Consider the following 26,882-nt stretch of genomic DNA (forward strand, 5'->3'; position numbering starts at 1 on the left):
TCGACTGCCCGCTCGCCCGGGGTTCCCCTTCTCCCCGCCTCCTTCCGGGCTTGCGGCGCCCGCATTCCCTCCCCTTCTTTCCGGGGGCAGCGCCCTGGGTGTCCTCTCTATTTCCCGGCGGGCGTGGAGCATCCTTTCCTCCCCTTCCGTGTCTCCCGCCGTGGCGCCCTGGGTTATCTCCTATTGGGCTTCCCTGCGGGCCAGGGTTCCCCTTTGCACTCCTCAGTTTCCCCCTCGCATCACTGCGGGGACTCTTCTCCCCCACCTCTCACCCCGTCCCTCTAGGCTTGGGGAGCCTTTTCTCTCTTCCCACTTCCCCAGGGAACACCACCGCCGCAGGGTTTCTCTCATCCTCCCCTCTGGATGCGTCTTTATCTCTTCTCTTTCCCCGAAGGTACTGGGGCATCTCTGTAGGCAGATCTCCCGCCTGCCCCCCCCCCCCCCCCCGCGACGGGAACGCTGCCCCCATCCCGCCACCTGGTGGTCGCAGCCTCCTTTCTTCTGCCTTCTGAGGGGAGGTGGGGGTTACCGCCGACCTCCCAGCTGCCCCTTCCCCCAAAGGCGGAAGACTCTTGGGCACCCGCCTGTGGCTAGGAGGTTGCACCTGGGGTAGAGGGGCCGGGTAAGGGGGGGGGGGGTGACGTGGGGGAACTAGCTGGTGGCTGGGCCCCTAGGGCTGCCTCACATGTCTCTTTCTGCCTTTGCAGGGGCTTCGGAAAGCAAGGATTCCAGTGCCAAGGTAGGCTGTGGGGCTCTGGGAATGCCGTTTGTGGGAAGAGATGGTGAAAAAGACTTTCTAGAACTGAGTTAGGCAGAGAGTGAAGGTATCCCATTTGTCAGAGTGACCTGCCAAGCCGGGAGTGCACCACCACCTTTTAAGGGGTGTGTGTATATGGGGGCACTGATGCTCCATTCAGGAAAGGGGGGTGGAGCCAGAGGCCCTACCTGCCAAGGAAGGGCACGCACCCTTTCTTCCTTCCCAGCATCATTAGAGTCAGATCCTGCCTCCTGAACCTGTCCTGCTGGGCCAATCCTGCCCCTGGAGGAAGTGTCCCCGGGGGCCATTTTTGGGAGGACCCCTCCTCTCCCTAATTCCTTCTCACTTGCCTTCCTCATCTCACAGAGTGAGGTTCTGCCTCCTCCCCTGCTTCACAGAAGTCTCCACAGGTGGCTGCTGCGTCTGCATTTGGTGCATCTCCTTGAAAGGGGACTGCGGTTGTCCCCTGGGCTGCCTCCCTCTCTGCCAAGAGGTCGTTACAGATGGGGTGCCTCTCAGACACTGGTTTAAATGGCCTTTTCTAGCTTCTGGCTGCATACAGAAAGGACGCCAAGTGACAGGCTACCTGGGTCCTTGCACCTGGTTTGAGATCCTTGACCCCAGCCAGGGATGCTCAACCTAGTGGTGACTTTTCATCATGTGTAAGGTGGCCTTGGCTGACTCCGGTTGAAAGTTCACTCTCCAGGGTCAAGTTACCTGTGGACTTGTTTAGCTCTTAGGCTGTCAAACGTTTTTTAATTTGATGTCAACGTTTAGAACGGGGAGATTTTACACAGATACCTGAATTTCCAGCTTCAAGTTTGCAGAGAGTTGGTCCCACTTTCTCGTAGAAACAATCCTTCGGAGCTATTTTCATAGCTGCGGCATGTATTCATCATTTCATCCCAGTCCTTCCTTCCCATCTGGGCCAGCTTCACCCGTGTCTGGCTCCTGTAGGCATTTGAGTTTGCAATTTCTGTCCTGGAAAAATTTTTTTTCTCTCCCCAATTTTTGGCCAGGTGTGATTGAGTTTGGTGCCTCATTTGTGGGGTGTGTTATAGGGGCACATTCACTGCTTCTGGGGAGCTGGGTCTGATCAGGAGAAAGAATGCATTAAGCGTTCAAGAGTCAGAGATGTGACTTAGCCGGGTCTGTGTTGTCGTAGCATTCCCCCTTCCAGGGAGAAGTCAGATGATCCCTGGTGAGTGTGGGTGGCATTGTCAGTTGCACAGGAGGCTTGCTGTGTAGCACTGCCGTCTTCTGGGACTCGTGGGTTCCCTCCCTCACCTGCGATCCAGGGAAGAGCTGGCCCAACCAGCTTGCAGAGCTGTCCTGCCTCTCTGACCAAGATGTGGAACCTCAGTCTCACGTTCTGCACCAGAGGACTTCCCAAGCCCCTTTATTATTTTTTTCAGCTTTATATACTCTTATTTTTTATTTTATTATTGTTTTAATCGAAGGATTGTTACCATACAGTGTTACATTAGTTTTAGGTCTGCCCAGATCCCTTTAAAGTGGCAACAGCTGAGACCCTGTTGCAAAGAGATTGTTTCCTAGAACTTCGGCCCCTGGAGCACAATACCAATGGTGTCTTCATGCTGCAATGTGTAGATGTTCTTTGAGGTTACCTTTCACTTTCATGAATCAGTTTCTGTCTCTGTCGCTTGCTGGGATCTGGGATGAGTTTTGGACATTTTTGCTGCTGCTTTCCTCCCTGCTCAGCAGTTACCTGGGGAAGTCAATCTGAAATGTGTAGGTGATGACAGGAGATCCTGTTTTTCAAAGCCTGGAAAGTGGTAGGAATTTTCTGGTATAGTGAGAGTACAGCAGAATTAAAGTTTCTAATCTAATACGGCAACTTTAGAGGTAGAAGGTACTTATTTTTTTATCACCATTCTTTTTCTCCTCTCCCTGAGAGGCAGTGTAGGGTAGCAGACATCTGTACAAGCCATCAGGTAGGTTACTGTGGATTTGAATCCTGGATTCGAGACTTCCCAGCCGTCTTGTTTTGCTCAGATTCCTTGTTTGTAAAATGGGTCCAATAAACAGTACCTACTTTAAAAAGTTGCCGAATAGGGGTGCCTGGGTGGCTCAATCAGTTAAATTTTTGACTCTCGGTTTCAGCTCAGGTCATGATCTCAGGGTCGTGAGATTGAGCCCTGATGTCGTGCTCTGTGCTGGGTATGGAGCCTGCTTAAGATTCTCTCTCTTCTGCCTCTATCCCTCCCCTGCTGTATGCACAGGTGCTCTCTCTTTCTCTCTCCCCCTAAAATGAATAAATAAATCTTTTTAAAAAAGTGCATCTGATTAAAATGGGGATCTACATTTTTTAGAGAATACATAAGGTTATATTCTCTCACCTAAGTCAGAAGTCCGGAGCCCAGGGTCTTAGTTCCTTTCAGTTTTCTGCTCTACCATGCAGGAGTGACACTTACCTCATGGTCCAAATAGGATGCTAGACTATCCAGTCATCACATCTTTATTTCAGCTAGCAGGAGGGAGGAAAGGGTAAAAAAAAGGCAAAGGCCACATGCCCACTGTCACTTATGGAAGCTGCTGCAAGATACTTCTGCCTATACGCTATGAGCTAGAACTTAATCACACATCCACACCTTGCTACACAGGGGTGCCTGTACACTGTAATGTTAATTTCAGGTAGCCATGTTCCTGGCTACAGGTTGGGGGGGGGGGTGTTCCATTTCAAAAGTAGAAGGTGAGGGGCAGCCCGAGTGGCAAAGTCTGTTGATCGTCAGACTCTTGGTTTCAGCTCAGGTCGTGATCTCAGGGTCATGGGATCAAGCCCTGGGTTTGGCTGTGCTCAGCATGAAGTCTGCTTAAGACTCTCTCCCTCACTCTCCCTCTGCTCCTCCCCCCTGCACTCTGGTGCACTCTCAAAAAAAATTTTTTTTAAAGATTTTATTTATTTGAGAGAAAAAGTGAGAGCGAGCAGGAGCAGAGGGAGGGGCAGAGGGAGAGGCAGAAGCAGGCTCCCCACCGAGCAGGGAGCCCAACGTGGGACTTGATCCCAGCGTCCTGGGATCATGACCTGAGCTGAAGGCAGACGTTTAACCAACTGAGCCACCCAGACGCCCTTCTCAAATAAGTCTTTTTTTTTTTTTTTAAAGATTTTATTTATTTATACGACAGAGATAGAGACAGCCAGCGAGAGAGGGAACACAAGCAGGGGGAGTGGGAGAGAAAGAAGCAGGCTCATAGCTGAAGAGCCTGATGTGGGGCTCGATCCCATAACACCGGGATCACGCCCTGAGCCGAAGGCAGGCGCTTAACCGCTGTGCCACCCAGGCGCCCCCTCAAATAAGTCTTAAAGAATAAAAAGTAGAAGGGGAGAGGGGATATAGCCTGCATTGTCCTTGGGGAGGAGGTAGGTGGATGATCCTTAGGCAGGGAGCCCACTGAGCCTCCATGCTCCATTGTGCTCTCATGGAAATTGGGGATGCTGGGACGGTTTGAGGGAGGAAAGATGGAAAGTCCATCAACCATAGGAAGTCAGGGATTTCTTGAGAATAGATTTCCTTGCTTTTGTACTGCTAGAGGACAACATTCTAGATTGCCGCATGATTTCTCCCCTTTGTTACCACTCTATTTTCTATAAAACTACTCTCGTGAGGTAGTTTAAGAATGTCTCTGATGGGGCGCCTTGGTGGCTCAGTCAGTTGAGTGTCTGCCTTTAGCTCAGGTCATGGTCTTAGGGTCCTGGGATAGAGTCCTGCATTCAGCTCTATGCTCAGTGGGGAGTCTGCTTCTCCCTTTGTCTCCTCACACCCCTGCTTGTGCTCTCTCTCAAATAAATAAAATCTTTAAAAAAAAAAAAAAAGAATGTCTCTGATGACAGACACTGGGGCTAAGTGTCCCTATTATGAAACTGACTAAATTCTGGGTGAAAAGTGGGAGCCCTCAGAGAAGCAAGGCAGACTTTTCTCTATGGCATTCTTTAGAGGACCCTAGAACCTTCATTTGTGCATTAATTGTAATGAAGGCAAGCCTTTGGGTGGAATTAGACTCTTACCCCAAGAAGTTTTGCAGTTTGGCAGAGAGAAGAACTTTTTCTGTTAAAGAAAGTCACTTAAGTAGGAATAGGGAGGCAATAAAATCTAGAGAACTGGAATTCAGAGCATGGGGTTGGAGTCAGATAGAACTGGGTGTGACTGTGCTCTGCCACCTGCTTGCTGTATAAGCTTCAGTAAGTCATCCACCTGTAGTGGCCTCAGTTTCCTGATCTGTAAAATGGGGGCTGGGAGTGCCTGGGTGGCTCAGTCGGTTAGGTGTCTGCCTTCAGCTCGGGTCTTGATCCCGGGGTCCTGTGATCAAGCCCCCATTGGGCTCCCTGCTCAGCAGGGGTCTGCTTCTCCCTCTCCCTCCGCTTGCTGCTCCCCCTGCTTGTGTGCTCACTCTCACTATATTTCTGTCTCTCAAATAAATAAATAAAATCTATTAAAAAATAAATAAAATGGGGGCTGATGGTACCTACCTCATAGGGTTATGGTGAGCACCAAAGTGCAAGAGAGATATCCACAATAAGTATCCGTGACTCTAAGTGAGATGATCATTATTACTTGATTCGTGGTAGGAAAATGTGTCAAAGTGGGACAGAGTTCATTCTGGAAGTCACTGAATGACTAGGCTGCTTTCGTGTATTTAGGTAGGTTTTCCTCTCAGGTGTGTTTCTTCACAGACTTTGGGTAACACCAGTGTGTGTACTGCTCAGCATCTGGGCCCAGCCAGCCCAGCTAGCTCAGATTGTCTTTTCTCACCCTTTCCTTGTGAGAAAGATCTCAAGTTCTCGGGGACTCTCTAGAAAAACCCCAGCACACTAGTTTTCTGACTATGAAGACCTAGCAGGGATGATTATAATGAGTAAACCAGCTCTTACCTTTCCTGTGCATATCAGAAAACTTGTTTTTTGGCTTTTTAATAGAAGTTATTCTTTAATAACCCCAAAATGTTGGGGCACCTAAGTGGCTCAGTTGGTTGGGTGTCTGCCTTTGGCGCAGGTCGTGATGGCGGAGTCCCGGATCGAGCCCCGAGTCAGGCTTCCTGCTCAGCAGGGAGTCTGCTTCTCCCTCTCCCTCTGCTCCTCCCACCCGCCATTCATGCTCTCTCTCTCACACTCACTCTCTTTCTCAAATAAATAAACAAAATCTTAAAAAAAACAAAAAAAAAAAATCCAAAACCCACTCCCAAAATGTTACATGAATTCAACCATTGCTGTTTTCATCAATGTCAACTCTATGGAATACAAGTTTATTTTAGTCTGTAGTCAACACATATAGATTAAAATATGCTTTTTTTATTTTTAAGATTTTATTTATTTATGTGACAGAGAGACAGCCAGCGAGAGAGGGAACACAAGCAGGGGGAGTGGGAGAGGAAGAAGCAGGCTCCCAGGGGAGGAGCCCGATGTGGGACTCGATCCCGGAACGCTGGGATCACGCCCTGAGCCGAAGGCAGATGCAACGACTGCGCTACCCAGGCGCCCCTAAAATATGCTCTTTTTAAAAATTTTATTTATTTATTTGAGAGAGAGAGATCACGAGCAGGGGGGAGAGGCAGAGGGAGAAGCAGAGTCCTTTTTGAGCAGGGAGCCCGATGCAGGACTTGATCCCAGGACCCTGGGATTATGACCTGAGCCGAAGGCAGACACTTAACTGCCTGCGCCACCCAGGTGTCCCTAAAATATGCTCTTTTTAAGCACAACAATCTGGGGTGCCTGGGTAGTTCCGTCAGTTAGGTGTCTGACTCTTGATTTCAACTCAGGTCAGGATCTCAGAGTTAGATCAACCTCCAAGTTGGGCTCTGTGCTGCTTGTGGAACCTGCTTTAGATTCTCTCCTCTCTCTGCTCTTCCGCCCCCTTCTCTCTCTTTCTCTCCCCTTCTCTAAAAATAAAATAAAATAAAAACAAATATCAAAGGTTAATTTTATTTTTGGCACAGTTTTCCCTGGCAACTTACAATATGATATCCTATATTTCAGGTTGAACTTTATCAGTAAAATCATAAAGAGGGCTTTTTTTTTTTTTTTTTGGTACAATCGCTAAGTCAGGCTGCAAGCTACCGGAGCTCACATCTATGATTCCATTTCCCTCCCTTCCCAGAAGCATATCCCAGAGGCCTGTGAGTCAAACTCCACTCACCTCTTAGCTTTCTCTGAATGTGTCCTGAGGGTTCTATGGGGATAAAAGGCAGAGGCTTTTTGACTTTGTATTTGATGGTTTGACTTTTTTATTTTTTCCACCTGAAGTGGGATTTCAGGCCCAGAGTCCCAAATGAAATAAAAATCTTGAGGTGCGTTAATGCTGGGTCTTAAAAAGGAGGGCTGATGTGTTAGAGAGGCCACAATCAATTCACCTTGAGCGCTAGGGCACTCCGGGCAAGCTGGAAGCTTTGTCACTGGGCAACAGAATGCCTTTCTAAGTAAATATGGAAAATACGACCTTTGGAAATGTAGTTGATAAGATACACACGTTCTTAGAAACTAATTTAAAAAAATACGGTATTTCTGAATACTAGCTATACTGCCAGTGTATTTTCCAGAACAATATACCACATGGTTATGGTGCATTTGGGTCAAGAAAGGAAAAGATAACAGAGAAAGTAATTGGTCAGGGATGAACCAAAGGTTTGAAAATAATTTATACGTGTTCTTGTTATTGGAGCCCCTCACTCTTCTTTCTTTCTTTTTCTGCCTAGCTTTCTGTTTCTGTCTGTGAGCATGCTCACACACGTGTGTAAATACACTTACATGTAAATACATCAGTAGGTGACAGTTTTGAGAATATTCATCTCCTTTTGATGCTTTTCAGCTATAGGTAGTTAAATTACCAGGTACAATTTAAAGTCCATACTCTGGTCTTTTGACTTTGGAGTCCAGTTAATTCTTGGGTGGGTAGAGGGATCGGCTGAAAAGTTCATCATCTCTGGCTGATGCATTAAAAAACTTGGTCTCTTATCATTTTTGGCATTTGATCTAATATCATAGATTTTTTGACTTGACTCATCCTATCTCTCTGTTGAAATTGTGTGATGTTATATAGCTCGATTATTGACCTTTTTATAGAGTATCCAAAATCCACTGTGTTTACATGTGGCATTTGGGGGTGTGATGGGTGCTTGAAAATCTGGTAGGAAATTTATATACTTACTACATGCATTTACCCATCCATCCATCATTCCATATATCCATCCATCCTTCCTAAAGGATTCACTCATTGAGTTCTATGTGTCAGGAACTATTTTAAATGGCGGGGATACAATGGGTGAATGAGATGGAGAAGATCCTAATGCCATAGAGCGTCCAGTGTAACGGGGAGAGAAGATACTCTACGAATCGTTGCACCAATATTTAAGTTTCCTTTCATGAAGTGCCTTGCAGGAAATGTGCAGGGTGCTATGAGAATTTATAAGGGCATGTTAGCTTATGCAGTGGTTGGGGTGGAGTGAGGCAATTCTTTGGTCTTGAGAATTAAAAACCGAAAACAAAAGGCAAATAACTCCCTGTCCTCTGAGGTAATTGGAGAAAGTCTGAGTTGCCAGGGAGCTAGAGCTAAAAAATTGTCGTGAAGCTGCTCGTATCCTGGATCAAGATACACAGAAGTCTTTTTTTTTTTTTTTTTTTTTTTTAAGATTTTATTTATTTATGTGACAGAGAGACAGCCAGCGAGAGAGGGAACACAGCAGGGGGAGTGGGAGAGGAAGAAGCAGGCTCCCAGCGGAGGAGCCCGATGTGGGACTCGATCCTGGATCGCCAGGATCACGCCCTGAGCCGAAGGCAGACGCTTTAATGACTGCGCTACCCAGGCGCCCCAAGATACACAGAAGTCTTATCTCTGTGATATTCTGTAGAGAGGATGACTCTTTCCTTGTGCCATGGTCCCAAGTATGATGAATATTTGGTAGAATTAGATGGTTACATTAAGATGGCTTCTCTCCCAGTTCGACAATTTCATCTCTCAGCTGATAGCTCAGAGAATGAGCTGGCTTTCATTTGGTGGTGTGGGGGCTGTGTTTTGAGGTGGCTCTTCTACAGCAGAAAAATTAGACCATTTCCGAGGTGGAGGAGCAAGTCTGAGCGGACAGGCTGAGAATAAATAAAAAGAGCAAAGCATGGGGCGCCTGGGTGGCACAGCGGTTAAGCGTCTGCCTTCGGCTCAGGGTGTGATCCTGGCGTTATGGGATCGAGCCCCACATCAGGCTCCTCCGCTGGGAGCCTGCTTCTTCCTCTCCCACTACCCTGCTGTGCTCCCTCTCTCGCTGGCTGTCTCTCTCTCTCTCTGTCGAATAAATAAATAAAATCTTAAAAAAAAAAAAAAAAAAAGCAAAGCATGTCAGTGAGAGGCATCTGAGCTGAAAGCCAGTTTTTAGGGGCACAGGATTATTCGCATCGCCTCCCAGATACTTCCCTCACCCTTCGTCCAGGGCTGATGTTCTAAGACTGTTCCTTCTTTGGCTTAGGCCATGTTTTTCCTCAATTGGAAGATAATTTGTAAGTAGTTTCACAGTAAGCCCTATAGAATCACATATAGAGAATGATCCTCTGTCAGTTCTCTTCTTTCTGATTTCATCAAGGAGAAGGTCTTGGTTTGGTGCTACTGTGTCTTTATCGCTCCTCTAACACAAATTTGGGCATTTAGTAAATGTTCTTTACTGTTTATTATGAAAGAACTACAGGAAATTATGAGAACATAAGGACATGTTAGTTTCTACCCGTAAACCATCTCCTCCTCCTCCCCTCCTCCCTTTTTTCCTATTCTCCCTCTGGGCCTCATTTTGAATTGGCTATTCCTTGTTGTGAAGAGAGGAGGAGAGTTCATTGTCTTTCCTGGAAATGGTTGGTGCTGGAAGAAAGCTTGATGTAACAGAGGATTGAAAGACACCATGCTTGCAGGCTCCAGAAGGGTTTGGAAGAGACAGGAGCTTTTGTTCAGCAATGCCAATCTTTTAATATTACTAGTGTTATTGTTGGCTGATACCTTTTCATTGTCCTTTGTCCTGCTTGTCTTTTTCTCCTGGATGTCTTCTTTTCCCTCAGCCCACATGCAGAACTTTGCCCTACTGAGTCAGAAGGGGAACTCAGACCTGGACTAGGAGGGTTCACATGCCCTCCTGTTGAGTCTTGGCATTTGCTAAGTAGATGGAAATTAACTTAGGTCAACAATAACCACGTTCCTGGTTGGGGGGGGGGGGGCGGGTGGAGGGAGAATTCTAGATTCTTTCTTCTTTTATCTTGCCACTGCCCAGTGACCAGACTTTGGGTTTCTAGATTGGCAGTGTAAATTGAATTGAGAGTGCAGGCTCAAAAATCAGGGTTGGTTTCAAATCCTGCTGTGTCTCCACGCCTCAGTGATCTTGGGCTGGTGAAACATGATCCTGCTTGATTCAACCATCTATCTACCCATCCTTGTACCCACTGACCCACCAATCCATTTATCTGTTCACTCAGCTATTTTTCTATACATTATTCATTCGTCCATCCATTCATTCAGCCAACCATCCATCCATTCCCCCATCCATCTAGCCATCTGTCCATCTGCCCATTCATTCAACAAATATTTATTGAGTGCCTACCACGTGTCAGGTACTGTTTTAGGCACTGAACTAGAACAGTGAACCAGACAGAGTCCCTGCCCTCATGGAATTTCCATTCTAGGGGAAGGAGAACAGCAATTAATAAGTACTTTAGAAGAAATACAATGTATAATGTCAGGTTGCAATATGGGCTTTGAAGAGAAATAAGACACTAACCTTGCCCGCGAAGGTCTTCCTGGTCTTTTGCGGGGAGACCAGCACATGGCCAGTGAGTTCCGGCACATCAGTGAGATGCGGGGTGGCATCCTTGCTCCTGGGAGGGGTGGAGAAGCTTCCACAGAGGAGGTGACATTTGGGAACAATCTTCCAGCAGGAGTAGGAGTTCCCAGATTGACAAGAGGCTGGGGGCTGGGGAGGGTGTTTCAGGCAGAGGACAGCTCAACTTGACTCGGAGGAGAGAACAGGGCTCATGCAGGGAACAGGAAGGAGGGTGTGTGAGGGAGGGGGTGGCGCTTGGAGCCACACGTCATCTGGGAGGGTTTGGACCTTGTGAAGGCAGGACAGTGACTAGGAAGTGCTTGTTGTCATTGTTTTAAGGCGGGATGTGTGAGGGTGAGTGAAGTGGCCAAATGTTTGCAAAAGAGGAGCGTGAAGTACATTTGAAACAGTGATTGCCGTGACTCAGATCCTGGAACCCCAGGCTTGTGGGGTTGGAGGGCAGGTAGGACAAACTGAAATGACCATTTAGAAGCTGTGGGGGGTGTCACCTGAGCATGTAGGGGCCGCTGCTATTTTTCACATCGTAACAGAGGCATTTGGATTTTCGTGTCAGTCACATTGTTGATTGCTCTATTTTGGGAGGTGGTTACTGGGTTATTTTTACGGTTCTAACAATAGGGATATCTCTCTTCACTGTATCCTGAGGCGGAGAGGGCCGTGGAAATGATTTTTCCTGTGAAAGGAATCCTCCCACTCCCTCTCTCCGTCTCTGCTGCTGTCACTTATCCAGCACGTGTTAATTGAGCACATGCTGCACGGGGTGGCAAAGAGTTTGTGCTTCGGAGACAGAAAGGCATTGGTTCAAATCTTGGCTTCTCGTTATGGAGCCTTGAGCATATTACTTAAACTCCGAGCTTTTGTTTCTTCAGAGGTAAAAGGAAGTAATCATATCTCGTTTATAGGGCACACGTCAAGTGTTTCCTTACCGCCTTGCCTGATAGACAGTGAACCCTTGGTAATAACAGCTTTTCCCGTTATTCCTACGGCTGGGCGCTGTCTTGTCCTGACTGACTTTATAGTCCTGTTGGGGAGGCAAGGGCGTTGCTCCTGAATCAAGGACTTGATGCAAGAATGAATGTGTTCACACATTGTGGGCAACGGCATTAGGTGCAACTTACAATGTTTCTGAGCCAGAAACTTAGCTGGGGTCAGAGCTGTGATAGGAGCACGGGTGAGCAACAGTGTTTTCTGTGCAACAGCTTCCTGGCTTTCGATGCTTTAATTTGTGGGAAACCTCCAAAGCTGAATCGAGATCTGTGATTGTCCCATCTGCTGTCTTCATTTTGAAAATGTGTTGATGGCATTTCAACTTTAAATAGATTTCTGACCATTTTACTTTTTCAATTTTGAGTTCCCTTCATCCTCCAGATGGAATGTTTACGTGCTCTTTTGGGTTGAAGAAGAAGCTGCCAAATAATGTGGGTGAAGGTGGAGGGTGAAGTCTGCAGGACTGTCTCTTGTCTTGTGATGGTGGGGCTGGTGATTTTTATGAGATAGCCCTATTCTGAAGATGTTCCTTCCCTCCCTAAAGGTGGGGGTTATTATTTAGAATTCTGGCAATGATGCAAATGAGAATTTTGATAGTTATCTGGACTTTATTATTTTTTTTAATGTGTGCAGCAAAATTTATGGTTGGGAGTATTGATAATTCTATCTGGGCCAAACAGTGCACTTAGGGAAGTAAGATTGGTGTATAGAGCGGGAAGGGACTTCTTTGTACTTCAGTTAGTTATTATCTTTTGATGGTTGGCTTTTCTGTTCTTCCCGGGATTAAGTCCAGAATCTTTTTTTTTTCCCAGATTTATTTACTTATTCGAGAGAGAGAGAGAATGTGCAAGTGAGCAGAGGGAGAGGGAGAGGGAGAGAATCTTAAGCAGACTCCATGCTAAGCTTGGAGTTTCAGTGAGGGACCCGATCCCACAACCCTGAGATCATGACCCGAGCCAAAAGTAAGAGTTGAATCCTCAACCGACTGAGCCTCCCAGGAGCCCCAAGTCCAGAATCTTTTAACATGAGTTACAAGTCTTTGTCTTCCGGGTCCTCATGAACCTGGCTGGTACCTCCCTTTTATTCACTTTTCACTTTCTAGCTGAAGACCCAACTGGTCTTCCTTAATCATGGTATACTGTTGCCCACCCCAGGGCACGTGCACACGTTCTGTCTTCAGCTTCAGTTGCTCTTCGCCTTCCTCTTCCCCAGTTAGCCTCCTGCTCCTCCGTCAGAACTTAACGCAGTGTCACTTCTTCAGAGAAGCCTTCCCTGATTTTCCAAATCAGCTTCCCCATTGTACAAAACCCCTTGTCAGTTTTACATTTTGTAATTATCAGTTTGAGTGTTTAGTCTTCGCCACCAGAGTGTCAGTTTCATCAGACTAGGGGCCACATCTGTCTCATTTCCTGTTGTTTCTGAAGTACCCAGCTCCAAATCTGGCTCGTAGGACGTGCTCAATAAATACCTATCAAATGAATGAATAGTATAGGGGAGAAATGACTCTAGAGAGCGAGTCATCTGATTTGGGTTTTGGTGCTAGTTTTCTATGGCTTGATCTGGCTCTGATCATTTTTGTTTGAACTCCCCCTATCCCCAAATTGCCCTATTATTAGAGCCTGTTGGGAAGTGATTTTCAGAATGTGTGAATGCTGCAGCCCTGATATCGGGCACAGCGCCATGCTTTGCCCACATTTCTCTGTGAAGATAAACAGTCCCTCCACTTGAGTGCTTGCCTTTGTTCGTCATGGACCCTGGTGGACTGTAGTGAAAAGTATGTTCTCACACATAATACATGCTGGAAGCCACCTCAGTTGCCTATCAGCAGAATGGGGGATACACAATGGAATATCACACAGCAATGAACAGGAACAACCTACAGCTGCATAGAACGTAGATGGTTCTCCCCAGCATAACGTGAGCTAGAAAAGCCAGACACGATACCTTCTGTATGATTCTATTCACTGGATGTTCAGGAGCACACGAAACTAATTTTAGAGGTTAGGATGGTGATTACCCTGCGGGAACTGGTGGGGACTGAGAGCAGCTCCTGGGATGCTGGCAATGTTCTGTTTCTTGATCTGGGTGCTGGTTACTTGAATGTGTTCGGATATTGACATTTCATTGAGCCGTATACTTATGCCCACTTTTCTGTTACTATATTTCATTATTTTTTAAAAGATTTTATTTATTTGAGAGAGAGAGAGAGAGAGAGATAGAGATACTATGAGCAGGGGAGAGGGGACGGGAGGTGGGGACAGGGAGAGGGAGAAGCAGGCTCCCTGCGATGCAGGGCTCAATCCCAGGACCCTGGGATCATGACCTGAGCCGAAGGCAGATGCTTAACTGACTGAGCCACCTGGGTGCCCCCATTATGCTTTCACAGAACATTTAAAAAGCAAGTGTAAGTCATTGAGGCTGAACCTCAAAAATGTTAGTTGGGACTCTTTCAGTTTTACGCACAGAAGTGAAATCCGTATGGGCGACAAGCACCTTCTGGAGTCACCCGTTGAGGGATGGTGCCATTTGCCTTCTTGGGGCGACATCTGCTTCTTATTTCAATGTTGCCCATCGGTTGCAAACTGTAGAACAGGGAAGCCAGGGCACTCTGACAAATTTCCCATCAAATAATTTAGTTGTTAATACCGGGAAAACTTGAGCTCATAAACTGTTTGTAGGGCTTGCGTTTAAAAAAGTCTGTACTAGTTAAGGTATTAGTAAGAATCTGTTCAAGCTGTGGTAACAGATAAGCCTTCAAGTCTCTGTGCTTGACAGGAAGGGATTTCTTTCTGTCTCACAGCCCGGACCAGTGCAGGTGATTCTGGTCAGGCAGTTTTGCACGCGGTCATTGAAGACTCCAGCTTTCTCTCCGTTGGCCCCGTGGATGGGGAGAGAATGTGAGAAAGCATGCTCATTTCATTACCACCCCAGCCTGGAAGGGACGTATGTCACTTCTGCTCGCCTTCTGTGGGCCAGGGCCGTGGCAACTGAAAGGGGCACTGGGACAAGTCAGCCAGCTCTGTCTGGTAGGAAAACATGTTAGTGAACACAGCTCACACTGCTCCGGTCCCCAAAGCCATGATCTCCTCTCCTTTTGGGATGATGTAGCCAACTTGATCTCTTGCTTGACTTCAGGAAAACAGGTGTGACTTCAGGAAAACAGATGTGAAACTCTAGACCCCTTTATCTTATGAAACATATGAGGGTATGTTCCAGGAAGAGCATGGTCTGCTTTGTTACAAAGAGGGAAATGAAGACGCACTTCTCTTGTGTTTAGGTATTAAACAGTCTGGTTCTTGTCAGAAGTTCTAGTTTTCCAGCCGGTGAGAAATCTTGGCTCTCCTGGTTGCCAGTGGACATCGAAAACACTGCCATTTGAGTTAGGAGTAGGATCACCCGGTTCTTTTTTTTTTTTTTTGTTAAAGATTATTTGTTCATTTGAGAGAGAGAGAGATAGCGCACAAGCAGAGGCAGAGGCAGAGGGAGAAGCAGATTCTCTGCAGAGCAGGAAGCCCAGTGCCAGGCTCAATCCCAGGACCCCAGTATCATGACCTGAGCCGAAGGCAGACACTTAACCTTAACCGACTGAGCCCCTGGGCGCCCCTCCCAGTTCTTTTCTTTTGCTCATTTGTTCATCTCTCCTATGGGAGAATCCTTCAGCAGTTCGGCTTTCGGCTCTTTGGACACCTAATAAACCAATTACCTGTTGCTTGTGACAAACCACCTGAAACCATAGTGCCTTAAAAGAACTATCATTTTATTTAGCTCTTCTTTCTGTGGGTCAGTAATTTGGCTGGGCTCAGCTGGGTGGTCCTTCTGGTCTGGGCAGGGGCTGGCTTTTCTTGGCTGGGCTCACACATCTGGGGCCGCAGCTGAGATGGCTGGGACACCGAGGCCTTTCTTGGGTGGGGCATGTCTCTCATCTTCCAGCGGTCTAGCCTGTGCTCGGTCGCATGGAGGTGGCTGCATTCCCAGTGCCCAAAGCAGAGGCTGCAGGGCCTCCTGAAGCCTTGGCTTGGAGCTTGGAGCTTGTCACAGTGTCACTTGTGACATATTCTGCCAATGAAAGCAAGCCACAAGCCCATCTGAGAAATAGAGGAGGAAATACACTTCCTCTTGATGGGAGAAGCTGCAAAGTATGGGTGGCATTTTGGGGAACCTACCAGACCAATTTCAGTGTGGCCTTTGTGACTGCTTAGCCTTATAAAACCTGCCCCAGTGCAGTGTGTGTCGGCTCACCTGTCCTTGCATTTGTGGCAGGTCCCAAGTGAGCGCTGACTGCTTGCACCTAATAAGAGGACCTAACTCATGGGAAAGTGGCGGGGCCACGTGAGATGGTCTCGTATAAAGGGAACAGCGCACCGCTTAATGCACGTGAAACGCTGAATACTGCCACCATCACCACTGAATACTACCACCATTACTACCATCACGACCACCATTACTACCGAATACTACCGTTATCACTACTAAATACCACCACCCTCACCACTGAATACTACCACCCTCATCACTGAATATTATCACATTACTACCATCACTACCACCGTTACTACTGAATACTACTGCCATTACTACCATTACTACCAGTTGTATCCTGTTGTGTACTTGGCACTGCACTAAGAGCTCGAGATTCAGAACATGAGGTCCCTGCCCTGGACGAGGGGGAAGATCATCAAAGAGACAGACATGAGGGTGAATTTGTGTGATCCAGGGTGGCGAGCGTGATTACAGAGCCGTGGTGGAGTGGGGCGAAGTCAAGGGCATGGGGTCAGATGTCAGCTCCTCCACTGAGCACATGTGGGGCCCTGAGCATCTTTCTTAGCTTCTTTAATCTTTGGTTTCTCGTCTGTGGAATGAAGGTGAGGATACAGAGCCTACCTCCCAGGACACCATGTAGATTGAATAAGACATGGTGTACAAAGACATGGGGTTGCTCATTAAATGTTCTGGAAAAAAAAGTCTCAAAAATACCCTCGGCAAATGTCCTGAAGTCATTCTGACTTAGTTCTCCTCCTGTGACTCTGCTTTGTCTTGAAAGATGAAGATCTGCACATAGGTGGCTTATTGGAGGAGTAGGTCTGAGGCACAACATGCATGAGGGATTGAGGGAAGCAGGGAAAGGGGCTGGTTGCACTTTGGTACAGTAGTTGTAATAGAGGCCAAAGCCTATGGCTGGAGCTGGGATGGCCCTTCAGAACCAGGACAATGGAGACCTGCACCAAGTGGACATTGGCTGTGGGCTGCTCTTGGGAAAGTGGCATGACCTTGGGCAAGGCAGCTTCCTTCTTCAGGCGGGGACTTCCAGGGAGGTGCAGGTGTGACCATTAGCCGTCAGCTCCCAGCAGCTGGGGGAGCGAGTGTCTTGGCCCTAGAGGTAGGAGGAGGGCTTAGGGGATGCACTGTGGCATCCCCTGCATGCTTCCAGATCTCTCGTCGAGGTTCGTTCCGAACTGTACCTTGTTGATCATTAGTAAGCCTGTGGGATTTCACTGGTCCTTTCACAGAATTTGATTTACTTGCCATCTAGATTCATAGACTCATCTTGCCAAAACTGGAGCCTTATTTACAGAGAGCCTTAATCCAGGTGGGCCTAGGGACATGGGAATGTCTTGCCCACGGTCACCCAGCTACCAGGAAGGTGATCTGACATTCACATTAGCTGACCTCCCTCCCTCTAGACCATACCCTCCTGAGCCACAGGAGGTGCCAACCTGTTTTCTAAGCCTGGAGTCTGTGACCTCAATGCCCTGTTGCCCTTAAACCTTCCACCTTATTGCCGCTCCACCTTTCCTTGAATTCCTCTAAGTGTGGTTTTTTAACTGGATCATCACTCGTTAAGGGTCATGAAATCAATTTTGTAGGTCATGAACACCATGAAAAAATAGAATGAAAGCTATCAGAACAGATAACACTCAGAAAGCATGAATATTGTTGCATGAGACTTTTATTTCATGTATGCGTACATAGGGGCGTGTGTGAACTGGGTCAAACGTGAAGCATTTCTCACTGTGGGTAACAGCGCGCGCGGTTTGAAAATCGCTGTGAAAAGCATGGAGCAGAGGCACTGGAGGCTCACTGGCCCCTGGACTGCTGAGGCTTTATTTATTTCTAGAGATGATATAAATGCATTGTTTTGAATTCTTTATAATGAGAGGTTTTATTTTCACCCTGTCACGATATCCCAAGATAATTTTGATTATTACCTTTGAGCTTGCACATATCACTGATGGAAGTTATTTTTCCCAAATAGGATTCTAAGTATAGGGTATGCGGTTTTTAAAATGGAATTGTTGATTTTGGTAGAAGTGCCTGGCCTGACCTGTCACTTGGGTGAAGTGTCGGAGTACTGTGTCAAGTGCCGGCACAGAGCTGCAGAGAGAAGGAGCTGGCGATCCTGGGGGATAGTGTGGGTTGAGAAAGAAGTGTTTTACGTGCAGCATCAGCACAGAGGGAGGGAGAAGGAGGTGTTTAGGGTTGCACAGAGCTCCCCCTCCACCCCAGATGTGGAGGTGGGTCGCATCCCCATGGTGGCAACCTGCTGAGAGCAGCCTCCAGCTGGGACTTCCAAGGGCCCAGATGTGTTTATATCCTCTGGTGTCCCTGATAGGTGGGGGCCCAAATGACAGCTGGCCTCATTCTTTTAACCTTTTGGCCTTTTCTGATTTGGGGCCTGCGGGCCACAGGGGGTCAGGGTGCTCCAGATGGGACAAACAAGTCAAGTGCAAGGAAAAAAAGGAAATCCTGTTCCTGCTTGGGTGAATGTGTGTGTTCTGCAACCCCAATGAGGGGCTCTCTTGGCTGGGGAGACGGTCTGGGGAATTTTCTATTTCCTAGGCATTTTCAAATAAGGCTTTCAAATGCTGCTGGCTCGAGCTGGTGTTTATTGAGTATGTATTACGTGCTGGGCAATGTGCTAAGAGCTTTTTGTATATTAACTCATTTAATTCCCACAATGGCCCTATGAGGTTGCTCCTATTAATATTCCCTTTAAGAAAAATTTCCCATAGTTACGTAGAGTTAGGACTCAAACATAGATTTGAGTTCAGGTTTGTAGAAAAGGAATATAGAGGTGATGATGGGGAAGGCGAAGAAGACAGTTGGTCTCTGAGGGCTTGCAATGAGCCGGGCATTTCAAAAACTTCATCCTTTTGAATTTGCACCCTCCACTAAGACTTGGCTATGATTCTTAGTCCCATTCATAGAGGAGGAAACAGGCTTGGTGAGGATAAAGAATTTTCCTAAGAACTGTAGAGCCTACACTGAATTCAGATCTGTCTGAATCAGACTCCCAGTTTTCACACTCATGTGCTAAGGTGAAGGGCTGAGGATGGGAGAGCCCCGTGGTGGGGAAGATCCTGGGCAGGGTGAGTGAGGACAGCATCAGGCCAGCTCTGGGGTGCATGCCGGTGACCCAGATCATTTCTCAGAGCCAGGAGAGCATGCCTGCCACAACCCGGGTGAAACTGGCTAAATTTGATGGGATGTGGAAACTCCTTAGTGGGAGAAATGTGTGCATTAAATCGTTTTTTGTTTTTGTTTTTGTTTTTTTTCCTCCCACTGAGGGAGTTTGCACGTGTGCAGATTTTTTTTGCCATAGTCCCAAATAAGGAATTCAGAAAGTGGCCTCTTGTCTGAAGGCTTTGGGTGGTCATGTGACCATGGTCACCTGATTTCCTTGTGTCATTGTTGCGGGCTGGGAAGACAGGCTGGGAAGACAGGCTGAGAACTGTGAAAAAGTCCTTGTGTCATTTGGAAGGAAAGGGTCACATACTGCAGACATGTCCATGGGATGATAGTACTTCCCAGGGACCTGTTCTAATTTATTGAGGCACTGAGCTGAATGTTTACATGTGATCGTGTGTAAAGCCTATTGCACCCTAGGAACTAAGTCTCATTTTAGCTCCCTAAAGAATCTACGGGTTTGGGACGTTCAGTAACTTGCCCCAGGTCTTGAAGCTAAGAAGTATTTGAAGAGGGTGATGAGCCAAGTCTGTCTGAGTCCGAGGCTAGTGGTTCACACACTCTGCCGGGAACCCTGATCAGCCTTTGGGAGCGCAGGTGTGGCTTACGTCCCTGGGTATCTTTTCCAAAATCCATCCAGAGGAGAGTGGTATGAAAGGAGTCGTAGCACCGTGTGTGGTCCAGCAGGCATATTTGGTCATCCCTGGATGAGTGGGGAAATACAGGAGAACCAGGCATCTTTCTGCCCTCAGGCAGCCCCCAGTCTCTAGGAAAGACCCATCAATCAAACATTCTTTAATACAGTGTGATGGGTACTGGAACAGAGCTGGTGGCGGGAACCCTGGGGGCATCTTGCCTCCCAGGCTCCTGGGCAGGCGGCAGGGAAGGAGTCCTAGTTCTAGGCTGAGTTTTGAGGAAGTGAAAGCGGTGAGGGAATGGGGAAGTCTGTCCGTGAGGCGGGAGGGGAAGTGTGAGAGAGAGGGGACGCCTGGTAGGAAGAAGTAGTTGCACTGGGAAAGTCAGGCTTCAGGAAGAGAAGGTTTGGAAAGGACAGAGAGAAAGCTCTCCGGGATTCAGAAGTGAGTGTGACCCTTCAAGTTGGTGAGGCCAACAGCTTTAAGTGCTGACAAGAGAGTGGCTCACATAAAGGAGGGACCCAGGAGGACATCTTGGGGGAGCGGGAGGGGTGGGCATGGGTGGCAATGAGCCAAAAAGGGAAAATGGGTTGGAAATAAAGTAAGTTGAGAGGCCCGTTGAGAAATTCTCTATTTGCTTTGTGAGGTAGGAAGAAAAAAAAAAGAGAGAAAGATCTGGATTCAAATCCTGTGACCCCATGCAAGTTTCTTATCCTTAGTGCCTTCATTTTTTTATAAAAGGGTAGATGATAAGGATGGTACCTTCCTTATAGATTTGTGAGGATCAAATTTGATAGAACTTGTATGGGGCAGAGCAGGACTTTGGCACATAGCACACAAAGCATAAGAATATTGTCAGTGCAGTGCCTGGGTGGCTCAGTTGGTTAAGTGTCCAACTCTTGGTTTCGGCTCAGGTCAGGATCCTCAGGGTCATGAGATCGAGCTCCGCATGGGGCTCACATGGAGTTTGCTTGAGATTCTCTCCCTCTCCCTTCCCCTCTGTCCCTCCCCCGACTTGTACACATGTGTACATGCACTTTCTCTCAAATAAATAAATAAAAATCTTAAAAAAATATTGTGTCAGCCACTGAGGGAGTTCTCATTGAGGTATTTGATGAATAGGGTTATCCTAAATAGCAGTGGAAAATTCAAGAAGAGGAGACAACTTGCAGGTGAAGATGGTGAATTTTGCATTGGCTGTGTTGAATTTGAGATGCCTGTGGTATATCCAAGTGTAGGTATCCAAAAGGGCGCTGGGAATGTGGAGAAGTCAGGGATAGAGGTAGAGATTTGGGGAATTATTAATACAGGGCTATATTTTTCTCAAAATATCTAAAGCATATCCCTGGTACTACCCAGAAGATTTTAATTGTGTAAGACATTGAACAACATGAAATTACTTATTTTTTTCTCTCTCTTCAATTTTCTTTTAATTCTTCTGGTTGCTAAGGAGAATGTCTCAGTTTGGGGCTATCATGCTTAAACATCTTTCTAATGCATGCTAATCTCCCTTTGAAATAAAAACAATAAGGCAACCTCAGGCTCAGATCTGTGTGGTTGCCAGAGTTTAATAATTTTAATTTTCGTGTTTTTCATGCTTGTCTGCTGTTTGGAGCAAGTGTTATTACTTTTGCAATTCGGGTTGTCTCAGAATGGATGCTTTGGTTGTAAATAACAGAACACTTAACAAGCTATCTGAAGGTAGGTGGCTCTAGGGTTAGCTTCATTGAGGCTTCCCAGGGTCATCAAAAACTCAGGATCCTCCCAGTGATTTCTTTGCCATCTTCAAAGTGTCATCAGGATCTCCCCTTTTGGTCCCCAAGAGTCACATCCTCATGGGACAGCGTGAGGGCAAGAGGGAAGGGGCGCAGGACAAAGGATTTATCTTTACCTCATGTCATACCTTGGAACTGTGGCAGCTGCCCTTTGACCGTGAAGGACAAGGCTGACCCGCCATGAATGGCTGTCTGGAGGGAAGAGGAACTGTGCCCTTTGTGATGTCATTGAACCACGGAAGTAACCTCCCTTGTTATAATCCTGTCTCTGGAAATTTTGTTATCTAGCAGTTAATAAATTCTCTTACTGCTTAAACCTTTTCAGGATGGGTTTTCTATTACTTGTAGCTAAATGCACTGCATCTCATGTAATTTCAGATTATTGCCCCAACCTATTAGGAATTATTCCTTCCTTTTTTTTCTTGGTTTGATTTTATTTTTCTCTTGAGATTGGGTCCTATTTTCTTGGTTTTTCATATGTCAGTTGAATAATTTCAGAGTGTACCCTGAACGTTGCGAGTGTTATGTTGTAGACACTGGATTCAGTTGTATTTGTCTGAAGAATGTTGATATTTTTGTCTTAGTAGCTATTTTCTTGGCTGGGCAATAAACTGTCTCTTGGACATCAGCTCAGATGTCAGTTCTGTTTATCTTTGAGTCTTCTTTGAGGCTGTCCGATGCACGCGTGGTTCACGAGTCCGCCAGACACGTGGGTAGAGTTTGTGCACATTTGGGGTCCTCTTCTCTTGGCTCTCTCTGTTCTTAGATTCCCATCCTACTTTCCAGTAGTTGTGATTGACCTGAAATCTGCCCTCTGGCTCTGCAAGGCAGAAAGACTTAGGGTTTTGTGTTGGAGTTCTAGCTATTGCTTGGTGCTGACTGGCCTGCTCTTCCGGTAAATGCTGTCAAATGGCCATTTCCTTCTTTCAAATTTCATCCCTGCCCTCTGAAATCTGACCTCTTTTTTTTTTGTTGTTTTAGTCTTTTAAACGTTTTGTCCACAGTTGCATTTGTTACTCACAGGAAGGTTGGCTACAGTTGAAATTTCCTTGACCATACCAGAAACAGAAGCCTTCTTTCTAACATGGGAAAACTGATGCCCAGAGAGGTTAAGCCACTTCCCCAACGTCACAGAGCAAGAAAGTGGCAGAACCTGGGTCCAAACTCAGGCTGCTGCACTCCTATCCAAGCTCCCTGCAGGGTACCTGGCAGTGGATTTGCGCCTCAGAATAGTCTGCCGGTTTGGGCTTAGTTTCATTTTGGCACGGAAAATGTCTGCCCTTTGAGTAGAGCCGTAAACGCCAGGAAGCTGAGCTGGGCAGTTTTACGGCAGCCTTGGGTCAGTTTTGTCTTCTTCCAATCAGAATCCCTAGATTGGGTCCTTTAAAGGATTGAAATCAGTAGGCAATGTTCCAGGCAGAGTTTTGGATAAAACTTTATCAGTCAGCACCAATGAAGTGCCTGATGATTATTTATTCGGCAATCGTTTTACTGAAGTAAGTCAGTAGTAAGTTGTGGTTATGAGAAAGGAAGTTCAGAGTTCAGTAAGTCCCTCCCCGCCAACCTCTTTTTTTTTTAAACATAAAAGAGGAAGTAACTGCTCTTTATTTTTGTACCAGCCTTGTCACTAATGGACATGGGGTAAAAATCTTAATTACACTGAGGTCGAGCTTTGAAAATTCGTAATAAGGTTCTCCCTTTCTCCTTTGTAGCACCATTGGCAGGAAGTTTGTAACGTTGAAATAATGCACAGAGCCACAGGGAAGAATCCTCATAAAATCTTATGGCATTTTGCCGTTAACTTTAGGAACAGAAGTGGTCCCGTCCAAAAAAACAATTTCCAGTTTTCTTTCCTAACCACCCTCTGTTCTATGACCTAGTTTACCCTTAGGTACCAGGTTTTAAGCTTCTTGCTGAATTTCTGGAAGTATCCCCACTTCCCAAGATTAAAAACACTGATGGAGCACCTGTTGTATGCTAGGGGCTATACCAGGGATACAGCAGTGAACAAAACAGAGAAAGTCCTTGCTCCTTATGTAGCTTACATTGTAGTTGGAGGCAGACAATAAACATGTAAACAAAGAAAGATGAGATCATTATGGATAGTGACACATGCTAGAAAAGAGAAAAACGTAATAGTTTTGTTTTGTTTTTTAAAGCAGAAACCTGTTTTTTTGGGGAGGATGGTGGTGGTGTGTGTGATTAAATGGGAAACAAAGTCATGCCTTCTTCCCCATTCCTCCACCCCTTAGTGGAGATAGGATGTTTCTTGTGACTAATGCTTCTGAGGTCTCTTAATGTGAGAAACAGAGAATGGACCAGAATGGGCTCATGGGCTGGTCACTGTGTTTTGTTTGGTGCATTTGGGTTGGTCGGTTACTCCCCTCCTTTGCCATAGGTCTTACCCCTCATACTTGACACAGATTCTGCCCCTTGGGCTGGATGGAGCGGAGTGAAGGTTCTGGAAGGGTAGACTTGAGCCCAGAATATGAAGAGCTCTGGAAGGCAGGCTAAAGAATCTGCATTTTAGACTTTGCATTCATTTTCATCCTCCTGTTCTTGAGGTCAGAACCCCACTTGGCCAAATTGTCCCCAGGCTCTGTAGATTCCTGTTGAATTTCCATCCTTTCTGCTCTTCCTCCAGCCTTAAATCATTCCCCCTCTTTTTCACACCTAAGTGTAAGTAGATAAGAGCAGCAGTTGTTAGCTCTATTGATTGTAAAGTGCCCGCATTAAAAATGTTAATTATCGCCCCTGGGAAGAGATTACACCAGTAGGTCTCAGGCTCTTAGAAGAGTCGCAAAAAGCCAGGTGTACCATGGCTTCCTGTTTCTTTCTCAGAGTAAAGAGAAAAACATCAGGGAGACAGAAGCTTCAGTCATGTGGTAATAATTATGGCCATATTTATCCCCACAAGCATAGCTTCTGTTGATTCTGGAGTCAGCGAGACTTTGTGACCCACTGTGGATGATGCAGTGAGGTTGTCCTCCTGTGTTTAAAAAAAAAAAAGTTGGTAAGAAATGCATAAGTGCAGTCTCACTAAGATCTGACCTCCTAATCTAGGTCCTCCCCTTCCCCAGAGGTCACCATTGGTGTCTGCTTTTAGAACCTTTTCTATGTTCATATTTGTCCATATGGTAGAGTTGGTGTGTGCGCGTGTGTTTCGCTAAATGGTGTCACATAGCAGACCTCACCCTGCAACCTGCCTTCTCACTAAACAGTGTCTCGCAGTGCAAGCTCTGTTGTTACTGCTTTTCACAACTCTGTAGTGTTCATGGTACACACTTGCTTCCATTTTTGTGGTCACTCTCTTCTTGGGGACAATTGAGACTTTTTTTTTTAGGGGTGGAGTCTATTACAAACCGTAGTGCATTAAACATCCTTATACATGTTTGACACACATACAAATATTTTTCTAGTTACTGAGAAGTAGAATGGCTTGGCCACGGGGTGTACACAATTCAGATTTTAATGAATATCGCCGGGTGTTCTCTAAAGCGGCTGGGCCTGGGTATGCCCCCGCCAGCAGTTTGAGTTTCTATGTCACTGCCTCCTGCCCACATGGTGATAATGTCAAGCTGTTACATTTCTGCCAATCTGATGGGAAGAAAAGGGCATTTAACTTTAGTAGGGCGTCATCTGGATCACTAGTGAGGCTGAGCATCTTTTTGTGTATTTACTGGAGAGTTGTATTTCATCTTCTCTGAATCCCCCCCTTTTATTTTTATTTTTATTTTTTTACATTTTCTTACTGACTCGAGAGAAGTTTTACTTCAATCTCCTGGACACCAGTCCTTCACAAGTTCTTTGTGTTTGTTCTGGTCTGTTTCTATCAAGTCTTGAGTCCTGTGTCAGTCTAGTGTCCGAACTGATAGACCTGCCTATACTGATTTAGCTCTTGAAGCCGAAAAACCCACTTCCAAGCAATCCATTATTCCCACTTGAAAGATGAGAAACTGAGGCTTAGAGAGATTATGTGACTAACTGGAAATCACAAATTGTGCAGGCATGGATAAACTCGGAAACCTTGAGCAGACTTAGACATGGACCAAACTGCTGTGAGCCCCCGGGAGACGATTTTCTATAACCTTTCACTCTTACCCAGACACTTCCAGTTGGTATCTCAGGAGAAAAGTCTGTTTAATTATTCATCTCTTTTCCAAGTAATTGGTGACAAGTCCTCCAGCTGGGAGACAGAACAAGCTTTGTTGCTAAAAACATCCACCACATATATAGAACAGGGGATCCAGCCCCCAAGAATGGTAAGTGGAGATCCTTTCCTGGGGGGTATTTACACGGACAGCAGCCTTTGGCTGAAATGCCCTGTGAACAGAAGGCTGGGGCACTGATGGTGCCATGCTCCACGCCATTTATCACTTTCAGAAATGACCTCTGTACCTTTCATTTTTTTTAGATCTTTCAAAAAGAATTGAAAATCCTTTTTATTAGAGGCAAGGTCAGGGCATCTCTGTGGGATTCACGGGGAACAGTGAGCGCACTGTCCCATATTAGAGAATGGGAAACAAAAATCGAACTCAGACTTTTCGAGCTGGTATAAGCAAGCATTTCCCTATATTGGAGGGCAAATGCTCATTTGAAATACTTGAACTTCTATACTCCGGGACATGTACCAGCATTAATAAGAGTTTCTATTTATTGAGCGTTTATTTGGGCCAGGCACAGTAAAGAGCTTATACCTATGAGTGATCTCATTTGATTTTCACAGTAACCTATGACTTAAATAGCTTATTGTCCGCATTTTATGACAGATAACCTGAGGTTCAGTTATTTAACTTGCTCAAGGTCACGTAGCAAATAAGGGGCGGAGTCACCATTCAAATTTCAAAATGTATGCTCTTATCACTATCCTAATGTTATCATGTCCATTTATGGACCCATTTCCCCCATATTCTCTTTAGTTCCAGAACTGGTGTTTGTCCAATAAGATTTTCACAAACTGGTGACCTGAGACAGAAGGGACTGTGGCTGGCTTGGGAGGGGAGTGCACCCATCCCACATGAAGTACCTCATGGGTTTGTTTACAGCTGGTTGCAGATCTTGGATCAGATGCTTGAATACAGCTGGTCTACCAAGGTCTTTCTAAATTTGGTTTGAGCTGCTCTGAATAAATCTCAGAAGATGTGAAAGGGGAAGGGAACTCATTTATTGATCTTGACTCTGAAGTAGGTATTCTCATTTCACAGATGGAGAAATAGAAGTGAGGTCACTGCTCAAGGTCACTGTGGTGGATTATATTACTGAATCAGTTATTTGCTTTCTCCTTGTAAGGGGATGGTACATCCCTGCTCATTGCTACGTGGCTTATAGTGTCTCCTTACAGGAGAGATATTACTTTCCTGTTCCAGTGATGTGGGGCTTAGCCATGTGATGCACGTTGGCCGGGTGAATGTGAACAGACATGGTGCACTCTACATCTAAGCG

The 26,882-nt window shown here is 46.2% G+C and overlaps 1 protein-coding gene across 2 annotated transcripts in view; it reads left to right on the forward strand.

The window, feature by feature from the left end:
• Window positions 1–26,882, forward strand: part of PRKCB (protein kinase C beta) — a 315,746-nt gene that overhangs the window by 672 nt on the left and 288,192 nt on the right. For both annotated transcript variants that reach the window (XM_026515615.4, XM_026515616.4), the window contains exon 2: window positions 708–739. In XM_026515615.4, the coding sequence (XP_026371400.1) occupies window positions 708–739 (32 nt within the window). The remainder of the gene's footprint in view (window positions 1–707; window positions 740–26,882) is intronic.

The sequence above is a fragment of the Ursus arctos genome, unplaced genomic scaffold, assembly GCF_023065955.2.
Source record: "Ursus arctos isolate Adak ecotype North America unplaced genomic scaffold, UrsArc2.0 scaffold_2, whole genome shotgun sequence".
In the NCBI taxonomy this organism is placed as follows: domain Eukaryota; kingdom Metazoa; phylum Chordata; class Mammalia; order Carnivora; family Ursidae; genus Ursus; species Ursus arctos.